This window comes from Rhincodon typus, chromosome 7, assembly GCF_021869965.1.
Source record: "Rhincodon typus isolate 14 chromosome 7, sRhiTyp1.1, whole genome shotgun sequence".
Classification (NCBI taxonomy): Eukaryota; Metazoa; Chordata; class Chondrichthyes; order Orectolobiformes; family Rhincodontidae; genus Rhincodon; species Rhincodon typus.
Genome location: NC_063338.1, coordinates 61,620,600 through 61,632,829, shown reverse-complemented (window position 1 = coordinate 61,632,829; position 12,230 = coordinate 61,620,600). Strand labels below are relative to the sequence as shown.

Here is a 12,230-nt window from a genome sequence, read left to right as displayed (position 1 = left end):
AGAGAGAGAGAGAGAGAGAGAGAGAGAGAGAGAGAGAGAGAGAGAGACAGACATTCAACCCTAATGGATCTCCACCCCGTTAGTGGCCATATCTTCAGCCATCTATAGCCCAAAGTTCCCTCCACAAACCTCTCTGCATTTTCACCTCTCTCATATTTCAGGGTTCTCTTTAAAACCATGTCTCTTTGACAAAGGTCTTGGTCATGCCTACCAAAAGGGCTTCTTCAGCATACTGACCATGTTTACTCATTCCCCCATTAAATTCTACTTTTCTGCATTGATGGCAACATACAAATCAAAGTTATTATTGCTGCGGAGAATTAAGAGACAAATAAATAGGAACATATGAATAACTTGAAGTAAAAGATCAGATTCCATCTAGTTCAAATTCTAATCGCTTACTGGTGACATATAATAACATAATAATGGCGAATCATATCTCTCAATTTGTTTGTAACAGAATCAGACATGTTGCTAGGCAATTTTGTAGAGAAGCTTTGTGATCAATATCAACTAAATTCATCTTTTTCCTCAAGTATATTACACTGACCACATATTTGGTTTCAATTATTAATTTATGGTATTGCAAAATGTTAACATTTTCTAATCTAGATTTCAAAAATTAAGTATCCAATTGTATTTTTAAAAGCTGCAGCAGGGAAATATTTTATAAAAAATGTTTCATAAACTGAAATATGGTCAAAGTAATTCATTTGCATTCAATAGTTTTACCACCATAGTTTTCTCAATCTACTACTGCGATTGTGTCAAGAGAGGAATTTAATATTAGATTATTGGACAATTTGGAAATACAATGAAAAGCAATGATGGGTAAAGTAAACCAATTCCAGATAAACTAAGAGGATATGCTTCACTCACATTTTGAGAGAAATAAATGGTGTTGGAATTAATTAAAACGTGACCATTAAGAAAATGAACCTACCTAATTTGCAAATCGATGATCACTTGTCGCTTGTCCACTTGATCTGTGTACACTTTAACACCAGAGACTCTGGGTGGCTGGAAACAGAAAAAAAAAAGTCAATTTTCACACACATCAAATTTATTGATAAAACAAATCTTAAAAACAGCTTGAAATATCAATTTGCGCAAGCTGAACTATAAAATCTTCTCACTTGCTGCCTTTGTGAAATTCCTGAATTTTTTTGGGTAAAATAGAAAAATTAAACTTAACCCACTTACAATAAAAAAAAACTTTGAAACCATAGAGAGCTGTGACTTTATGTTGCAGTGTTTAGGAAGAGTGCTTATGGAGCTAATTCTTCTGATCTCTTTCTACCACAGCACTAAAGATAGGACACTAAGTGTGAATGCTTCTTATAGGCCCAGTAGAGCTGGTATTTCCTGTGCCAGGCCAGAGATATCCCTTACCTACTGACAGTTCTGTCTTTTAATATAAAAGCAGATGCCAATTCAAACATTCTGGTCTCCTTGCTATAGGAAGGATGTTGTGAAACTTAAAAGGGGTACAGAAGAGATTTACAAGGATGTTGCCAGGGTTCAGAGGGTTGGAGCTAATAGGGAGGGGATGAATAGGCTGGGGCTATTTTCCCTTGAGCATCGCAGGCCGAGGGGTGTCCTTATAGAGGTTTATAAAAGCATGAGGGGGCATGGATAGGCTAAGTAGACAAAGTCTTTTCCCCAGGATGAAGGAGTCCAACAGGGCACAGGTGTGAGGTGAGAGAGGGGAGAAAGATTTAAAAGGGACCTAAGGGGCAACTTGTTCTTTATATACACAGTGGATGGTGCATTGAAGGAATGAGCTGCCAGAGAAAGTGGTGGAGGCTGGTACAATTATACAATTATTTAAAAGGTATATGAATAAGAAGGGTTTAAGAGGGATATGGGCCAAATGCTGGCAATGGGACTGGATTTATTTAAGGATATCTGGTCAGCATGGATGAGTTGGACTGAAGGGTGTGTTTCCATGCCCTACATTTTTATGACACTGACTCACTGACTCACTGACTCTGTACTAGTAGAATTCTCAGACCTGCAATTACACATCAGGCTTTTCAGATGAGGGTCTTTCAAGTACCATTGGCAATCAGAAGCTGGTGGGTCCAAGTGAAATACTTGATAAATATTGCAGGAGTCTTTTGACATAGGGCCAATCATTGCATTTTTAGTTTGTGTTTTGTATGCTTAAACATACACTGGTTGATATTGTATACACTACGTAGCCAAGCATTAGCAGCTAATGATTGGGGTAGGGACTGCATCGACCCTCCTTTTTACTCTTAAAATAAAACTTAAACATGTTAAACAGCCCCTCCTTGGACATCAATGCTCCCTTTTACTCTGGATCTAAGGTCACATTTTGTTAAGTGGCGGATGCTGAACCACTAGTGCATCTTTACAAGAGGCACTTGTCTTAACCCGACATAGTTTATCAAGTGATAATAATCGTTGAAAGTTACATTGGATAGATAGACATTGCCACTAAAACATCCTGGGGATTACACTGAGTACAAAGTGAACTGGACTAGCCATATAAATACTGTGGCAACATGAATAGGTCAGACACTAGGAATCCCACATTCATTCCTTCCAAAACTGATGCATAATAACAGAAGTATGCACATGCTCTATAAGGTGTAGAAATTCACTAAGGCTCCTTGTAACAGCATTTTGCAAACCTCAACCACTGTCATCTAGAAGGACAAGGGGAGCAGATTCATGGGAACACCATCACCTACAATTTCCCCTCCAAGTCATTCACCCTCTTGACTTGGAAATGTATTGCCGACCCTGTGTCATTGGGTCAAAAGCCTAATTACAGGTCTACCTAATTGGACTGCAGCAGTTCAAAGTAGCAGCTCACCACCACCTTCTCAAAGTCAACCAGAGATGCTCAATAAATGCTGGCCAGGCAGGAACACCAACAGCTTAAAACTATTATAAGAAAAGTGAATCTCAAATTGTTACTGTCCCTATAGAGTCTTCTTTTTTTAAAGACTCAGTAACTGCACAGGGTTTATTTTTATTCTGTTACCAGCTCACTCACTTATCTGCTCAGAGGTGAAGACCTTAGCTTGCGTTTGCACCACTGTTACTTCCACGGGTACTGCTGACTTGCTTGTCTATTTAAGCACCAGCTGCTGGTGACTTAAACTTCCCTGTCTTCTGAAAATTTATTCTTCTGGGATTTTTTTTTTTAAAACACCATTTTTACCTTGACGTAATAAACAACAATCCCATTACTGTTAGCACACTGGTTCCACAACACATTCAATCACTACCAGTTAATAAAAACAGCAAATTCTGGAAAACCCAGCTGATCTAGTAATGTATGTAGAGAGAGGGAAACCGAGTTAACATCGAGTCCAAAGACCTTTCTGGAAAATGGTGTTTTTTACGCTTCTTTAAAGCAAGAGGAAAAGCAAGTGGAATAGCCAGTGAGGATGTCAAATGCAAAAGAATGCTAATGGGAGACTAAAGGAGATACTGGGATGTAAAATAGACTTGAATAGTAGGTTTGATGAGGAAGAACTAGTTCAGCACTGCTGAGACTGAAACCAACAAGACATAAACAGGGTGCAAAGTTGGGTGGTAGGTGGGTAATCAAAACAGTATACAGTATTTGTGTTTTGAAGATGTTCAATTCAATATTGAATCCTAAAGGTTGTTAAGTACCCAAGCAGAAAATGAGTTGCTGCTCCTGTACTCGCTCCTCCTCTCCCTTTGTCAACAACGTATACATTAAAAAAAAATCTATCGTTTTCCAACTCTTTCAGTTACAAAGAAGAGTCTTTGAGCTCAGGACATGAACTATTCATGTCTCTCTCTCTGTGTACATGCTGCCAGATCGGAGTTGCTCCAGCATTGTGTGTGTTATTCCTCATTTTCTGCATCCATAGTGTTTTGCTTTCAATACCTTCCAATTGTTAGGGTACAGTGCTGCCACCAATTCTCCTTTCTATACTGGGCCGTAGGGCCTATTTGGTTAAGTGTTAAGGGATGAACCACTAGTGAGTCTTAATTCACTTATCTTAACAAGTTGCAACTTACTGTATGCTGGCATTATGTGGTATGGTGGCTCGGTGGTTAGCACTGCTATCTGACAACAGAGGTTTGATTCCAACCACGGGTGACTGTTTGTGTGGAGTTTTCACATTCACCGTGTCTGCACGGGTTTCCTCTGGGTGCTCTGGTTTCCTCCCACAGTCCAAAGATGTGTGGGTTAGGTGGGCTGGCCATGCTGAATAGCTGATGGTGTCCAGGGATATGCAGGCTAGGTGTATCAGTCATGGGAAATGCAGGGTTACAGGGATAAGGTAGGGGGTGGGTCTGGGTGGAATGCTGTTTGGTGGGTCAGGGGAAACTCGACAGGCCGAATGGCGTGTTTCCACACTGTGGAGATTCTACGATTATAGAGTCAGAGTCATACAGCACAAGAGTAGATCCTTTGGTCCAACTAGTCCATATTGACCAAAATCCCAAACTAAACTAGTCTCACCTGCCTGCATTAAGTCCATATTCCTCCAACATTTGTTATTCATGTACGTATCTAAATGACTTTTAAACATTGTAACTGTGCCTGCATCCACCACTTCCTCTGAAAGTTCATTCCACACATGAACCACTCTTTTTTAAAAAAAAAAAAAGTTACCCCTCATGTCTTCTTTAAAATATTTCTCCTCTCAGAGTCAGCACGGAGACAGGCCCTTTGGCCCAAACTGGTCCGTGCCAACTAAAATGTCCATCCACGCTAAGCCCATTTCCCTGCACTTGGCCCATATCCTTCTAAACCCTTCCTATCCATGTATTTGTCCAAATGCCTTTTAAATGTTGTTAGAGTACCTGCCTCAACTATTTCCGCTGGCAGCTCAATCCATATGCGTACTGTCTTGTGTGTAAATAAGTTGCCCCTCGGGTTCCCATGTATTCTTTCCCCTCTTAGTTTAAACTGATGTCCTCTAGTCCTCGATTCCCCAACCCTGGGAAAAGTACTGAGTGCATTCACCCTATCCATGCCTCACATGATCTTATACACTTCTATAAGATTCCCCTCCTCAGTCTCCTACATGCTAAAGAAAAAAGGTCCTAGCTTGTCGAACCTCTCCCTATAACACAGTCCCTGGAGTCCTGTCAACATCCTTGTAAATTTCTTCTGCACTCTTTCCAGTTTAATAACATCCTTCTTATAGCAAGGTGACCAAAACTGAACAAAATACTCCAACTGCAGCCTCACCAACGTCATGTACAACTGCATCATAACTTCCCAACTTCTATACTCGATACCCTGACTGATGAAGGCCAGCGTGCCAAAAGCCTTCTTCACTGCCTTGTCTACCTGTGATTCCACTTTCAGAGAACTGTGCACCTGAACCCGAAGGTTCCTCTCTTCCATTACACTCCTTAAGGCCCTACCATTTACCATGATACTCCTACCTGGATTTGACGTCCCAAAATGCAACACCTCACACTTGTCTATATTAAACTCCATTTGCCATTTCTCGGCCCACTTCCCCAGCTGATCAAGATCCTGCTGCAATTTCTAATAACCTTCCTCATTGTCCACAATACCAACTATTTTTGAGAGATTCGCAAACTTACTAATAATGCCTTGTACATTCTCATCCAAATCATCAATATAGATAACAAACAGCAATGGGCCCAGAACTGACCCCTGAGGCACACCACGAGTCACAGGCCTCCAATCAGACAAGCATCCTTCCAGTATTACCCTCTGCTTCCTACCATCGAGCCAATCGTGTATGCAAATTTGCCAGCTCTCCATAGATTCCATGTGATCCAACCTTCCAGAGCAGCCTACCACATGGAGCCTTATCAAAGGCCTTACTGAAATCCAGATAGACTACGGATACTGCCCCGTCCTCATCAACCTTCCTGGTCACTTCATCAAAGAACACTAACAAATTTGTGAGGCATGATCTCCCACGCACAAAGCCATGCAGACTACTCCTAATCAAACCATATCTTTCCAAATGCATGTACATCTTATCCCTCAGAATCTTCTCAAGTAACTTACCTACCACAGATGTTAAGCTTACTGGTCTATAATTCCCAGATTTTTCTTTGCAGCCCTTCTTGAATAAGGGCACAACATTTGCTACCCTCCAGTCTTCTGGGACTTCATAGAATCCCTAGTGTGGAAACAGGCCCTTTGGCCCAACAAGTCCACACTGACCCTCTGAGCAATCCACTCACCTAATCTACCCATCCCTGAACACTACGGGCAATTTAGTATTACCAATCCACCTAGTCTGCACATCTTTGGACTGTGGGAGGAAACCCACGCAGACACTGGGAAAATGTGCAAACTCCACACAGACAGACAGTCGTCCGAGGGTGGAATTGAACCCAGGTCCCGGCGCTGAGAGGTGGCAGTGCTATCCACTGAGCCACCATGCCACCCATTCTTTTTTCAAAGAGAAAAATCCCATCACCTGTGGCTAACGATGATGCAAATATATCAACTCGGGCCCCCACAACTTCTCTAGCCTCTTGCAGGGTTCTTGGGATATATCTGGTCAGAGCCAGGAGATTTATACACCTTCGCACATTCTAATACTTCCAACACCTCCTGTACTGTGATATGGACTGTCCCCAAGATATCGCCACTAACTACCCAAGCCTTCAGGTCTTACTCCACAGTAAACACAGAGGAGAAGTATTCATTGAAGACCTTGCTTGCTGTTGATCTCTGCCCTGGGAAATTAGTAATTGCCTGGAGACAAAGGTCAATTCAGGGCCTTTAGTATAAAGGCTAAGAATTATTGACAATAATTTTGATATCAGGTTTCCACAAAAATATATGACTTGCGCTTTCTGCTTATATCAGATTTGTTGGTTATTTAGGTACAAAATACACAGCACTGCAGAGATTTGAACAAGAATGAATGTGGTCCAAATCTGGTTGGAATCCCTATCTTTGACCCAGATCAGACACAGTTAAGTATTTGCATTCCTCTGATACAGAATCCTCATAGAAAGCAGCATAGAGAATCTTTGCAGAAGCAATGTCTCTGTTTTTTAATGAAACTCAGCACAATCCAGTAATTAAAATTTGCTGCCCAAAGACTCTGAGCTGCTACAGAGTGATGGTTATTGGGGTGAGAGGTAAGAGCAGATTAGGGAGGTAGTCTAGTGAGGCCACTGTAATCAGGGCGGTCAGTTGTACAGTTACCCAGGAGTTAGAATTAAAACCAATTCCAACATTTTCTGTGTAACTATCAAGATAAGTTAGTCAGAACCACCGGAAGTCTCCAACTATAATTCAGATTTGGATATTTATTCAGAGGTTTTATGATGCAAGGTAATTGCCCCTTGTAAACTTCTCCAGCAATTCCTATGCAGTTACCGTGCCAGAACTTCTGAAGGGTCCCACTGATCTTATACCGGAGGAGGAGTATGTGATGATCAGAAGGTCTGGGCCCATATATCTTGAGCAGATTGCATATTTGCAACTGTCCATCACAATCCTATATACACTGCAATAAACTGTTGAATTTCTCAGTTAGAGATGATCCCATTGAAGGGAATAAAATATTATTATTGTCAGCTTCGTGCCACTGATCCACAAACAACTCAATCATGCTGCTTTCACATGAACAGCAACAGGTCAACCTTCACAACTCCTAGCTAACAGTTAGATTAAAAAATAGCTCTCTATTCTACTTCTGAGATAAATCAACACAATCTTTCTTTCTTTCCACATAATCAACAAGGGTTTGTTAAAACATAAATCAGTAGCTCCCATCTGTCTCTTAGAAACTCAAGCACCAAAAAACAACAAATCTTGATCAGAACATGTAACAAGATACTCTTTACATACAATCACCTGAGCTTCTCTGGTTTAGAACAACGGAGTGAAATGGAAGGTTTCCAAAAAAGCAGAAGAACTGGAAATGTATGATGGTAAGTGAATTACATGCAAATATTATCAAATACTAAAGAAACCAAAGGATTTCCAACTGATACTGCAACAAAAAAATGCAAATGTGAAGCATACTGCGGTGGGAGGTAGGGAAGTGGATTACCTAGTGCTCAAGAATTCTTTTCCAAGTTACTAAATTAGAGGATTACCAGTGGCACACAATTGATTTATTTGGGTATTAGGAAACACAATCCCAAGAATCAAGTTTGATTAGTATTTAGGAAGCTAACTAAAAATGAAATGTGAAAGAACAACTAAAGCAGAACTAATGTGTTTTAGCTTGAATGATATTTGGTAGATTGAAGGGACAGCAGGCAAGTTCTTTAAATAAATCCTGCTGTGAAATGCTTTGACCATTAAAGATAAAAATTGCTGAGAGCAGGTTTTATGGTCAATGCTTTCAGATATACCTACATTGAGCAAGTTTAAAATAATTTTATCTATAAGCATTAAGCATCTCTTACATAAAAGAAAAAGGAAAAACAAAAATAACTGCAGATGGAAATCTGAAACAAATGAACAGAAATTGCTGGAGAAACTCAATATACCTGACAGCAATGGTGAACAGTTAATGTTTCTTCAGAAGGATCACTGGACTTCAAAAACATTAACTCTGCTTTCTCTTCACAGATGCTGCCAGACCTGCTGAGTTTCTCCAGCAATTTATGTTTTTGTTTTTTTTTTAAAAGGATCTCTTACGATTTGTGGAGAATGGTTTCAGGAATGGGAAGTTTTAATTACTCAAAGATTGAAGAAGTGGGGGGGGGGGGTTCCTCTCTTTGGAGAAGAGAAGGTTGAGAAGAGATTTAATAAAGCTATTCAATTTCATGAAGAGCATATCAGAGAAGATGAAAGATAAATTGTTCATATGGATGGGAAGGCTCAAATCCAGTTTGAAGGAATTGGCAAAAGTAATGAATCATTCTGAAACTTTTTTTTTTTGGAAGAAAAAGTGGGCAATGGTTAGAATCTGGAAAATTTCTCCTGAGATTGAAGGAAGAATCTTCAAATCACAGCTTTCAAAAGAGAAGTGGCCTTTTAAGTTGAAGAGGAAGAAGTTACAGGGCTATGGGAAATAAGTACTAGTAAAGGAATTTCATTTACATACAGCAGGCACACATGACATAGCACAGGAGCCTAATAATCTTGTGATTCATTCATCATTATAGTTTTATTAAAAGCCCATTTTATTTATTAACACTTCTGATTAAAAATAAACAAGCCAAGAGCAACAAAACCTACTTCAGGAACCTGAGGCAGTCCATGTCCAATTGCAACAAAATCTGAACAACATCTAGGTTTGGGCTATCGAGCGGTAAGCAGTATTGATGCTACATGAGTATTAGGCAATGATATCTCCAAAGAGAAAGAGAATCAAACAAACAAAATCAACAATTGACATTTAATGGCATCACCATCACTGAAACCACCACTATCACCCTGGTGGTTGTGTTCACCAGAATCTGTATTGGACTAAACATATAAATCCTGTGACTACAAGAGCAGATTTGAGGCTTGGAACCTATAGTTAGTACCTCCTGTTTCCCCAAAACCTGTCCACCATCTACAAGACACAGTCAGGAGTGTGATGAAATACTCCCCACTCGCCTGGACAAGTGCAGCTCGAACAACACAAGCAGCTTACTTGATTGGCACTGCACCCACATACCTAACACTCCCTCCAACACTGACACGTAGTAGCAACAGTGTGTACAATCTACAAGATGCATTTCAGAAATTCGCTAAGACTCCTTTGAAAACACCTTCCAAATTCATGACCACTACCATGTACAAGAACAGGGAGGGCAGATACATGGGAACACCACCACAACCAAGTGCCTCTCCAAGTCACTCGCCATCCTGGCTTGGCCAGCATTTATTGCCCATCAGTGAATTGCTCCATCCCAAACTAATTTAAAAACATTGCAGTTACAAAAGTTACAAACTACCTCTTCAGTTTTCTGAAAAATATCTCATTTCATATTTGTTATAACTGCTCGGCATGAGAGGTTTGGTACTATTTCCTTGAATTCAAGACAAAATGAATTGTTTAGAGTGTGGGATGAGACTTTTATATGGGATGTATGTAAAAACAAATCCATATGAAGTTTGCTTGAGGCAATGCCATGTGGATTGCTTATTAGGGTGAAAGAACACTTACACAAAGTGAAATGCAAATTTTAGGCACATGCTGTTCAGTGGCCTAACTCCATATAAGCCAAAGGCCAGTATATGCCTCAATAGCTTTGCTTAACAAAATTTGATCTGTCTCAAATTTAAAATTAACTAATTTGACATCCACTGCAGTGTATGGAGAATTCCATACTTCTACCAGCCTTTGTGTGGAAGAATTTCCAAATATCTTTCCTTACCAATCTGGCCCTAGTTCTCAGACAATGTCCCTTTGTTCTCCTGAGATTGGGAGTCAGATTTTGGAAAGGTGCAGAAGTAATAGGGTTGTTGTCATGGGTGACTTCAACTTCCCTAATATAGGCTGGAACCTCCTAAGTGCAAATAGGTTGGATGGAGCAGATTTGGTCAGGTGTCCAGCAAGGATTTATGGAGAAAGGCCGACTAGAGGGGAGGCCATACTGGATTTGATGCTTGGCAACGAACCAGGCCAGGTGTTAGATCTCTCGGTGGGAGAGCATTTCGGTGACAGTGATCACAATTCCCCACTTTTACTACAGTCACGGAGTGGGAAAGGAGCAGATAGTATGGGAAAGTATTTAATTGGGGGAGGGGGAATTACAATGCTATTAGGTAAGAACTGCGGAGCATAAATTGGGATCAGATGTTCTCAGGGAAATGCATGACAGAAATGTGGAGGTTGTTTAGGGAGCAGTTACTACAGGTACTAGATAGGTTTGTGCCACGGAGGCAAGGAAAGAATGGTAAGGTGAAGGAACCTTGGATGACATGACATGTGGAACACCGAGTCAAGAGGAAGAAGGAAGCTGATTTAAGGTTGAGGAAGCAAAGATTGGACAGGGCTCTAGAGGGCTAAAAGGTAGCCAGGAAGGAACTGAAGAATGGATTTAGGAGAGCTAGAAAGGGGTATGAGAAAACCTTGGCAGGTAGGATCAAGGAAAACCCCAAGGTGTTCTATGCTAATGTGAGGAATAAGAGGATGGCCAGAGCGAGGGTAGGGCCAATCAGGGATAGTGGAGGGAACGTGTGCGCAGAGTCAGAGGAGATAGGGGAGTCTTTAATTAATACTTTGCTTCAGTATTCACCAGTGAGAGGGACCTTGATGTTTTTGAAGACAGCAAGAAACAGGCTGATATGCTCCAACAGGTCGATGTTAGGGAAGGAGGGTGTGCCAGAAATTTTGAAAAACATGAGGATTTTGAAGTCCCCTGGGCCAGATGGGATATACTCAAGGTTTCTACAGGAAGCGAGGGAAGAGATTGCTGCCCCTTTGGCGATGATCTTGGTGTCCTCACTGTCCACTGGAGTAGTACCAGATGATTGGAGGTTGGCAAATGTCATTCCCTTGTTCAAGAAATTGAATAGGGATAATCCTGGGAATTACAGACTGGTCACTCTTACTTCTGTGGTGGGCAAATTATTGGAGAGGATTCTGAGATATAGTATTTGATTATTTGGAAAAGCACAGTTTGATTAGAAATAGTCAGCATGGCTTTGAGGGGAGGGTCATGCCTCACAAGCCTTATTGAATTCTCCGAGGATGTGACAAAACACATTGATGAAGGCAGAGCAGTGAACGTGGCGTATATGGATTTTAGCAAAACATTTGATAAGGTTCCACATGGTAGGCTCATTCAGAAAGTATTCAGAAAGATTGAGGGAAATTTGGCTGTCTGGATACAAAACTGGCAATCCAATAGAAGACAGAGGGTGGTAGTAGATGGAAAGTATTCAGCCTGGAGCTCGGTGACCAGTGGTGTTCCACAGGGATCTGTTCTGGGACCTCTGCTCTTTGTGATCTTTATAAATGACTTGGACGAAGAAGTGGAAGGGTGGGTTAATAAGTTTGCCGATGACACGAAGGTTGGAGGAGTTGTGGTCAGTGTGGAGGGCTATTGTAGGTTGCAAAAGGACATTGACAAGATGCAGAGCTGGGCAAAAAAGTGGCAGATGGAATTCAACCCAGAAAAGTGTGAAGTGATTCATTTTGGAAGGTCGAATTTGAATGCAGAATACAGGGTTAACGGCAGGATTCTTGGCAGTGTGGAGGAACAAAGGGACCTTGGTGTCCACGTCCATAGATCCCTCAAAGTTCCTACCCAAGTTGATAGGGTCGTAAAGAAGGCGTATGGTGTGTTGGCTTTCATTGGCAGGG

General features: G+C 41.0%; 1 protein-coding gene across 1 annotated transcript in view; it reads right to left on the bottom strand.

Moving 5' to 3' along the window:
• Positions 1-12,230, bottom strand: part of LOC109918857 (extended synaptotagmin-3-like) — a 98,552-nt gene that overhangs the window by 71,774 nt on the left and 14,548 nt on the right. The window contains exon 3 of the mRNA XM_048599227.1: positions 944-1,020. Coding sequence (XP_048455184.1) covers positions 944-1,020 — 77 coding nt within the window. The remainder of the gene's footprint in view (positions 1-943; positions 1,021-12,230) is intronic.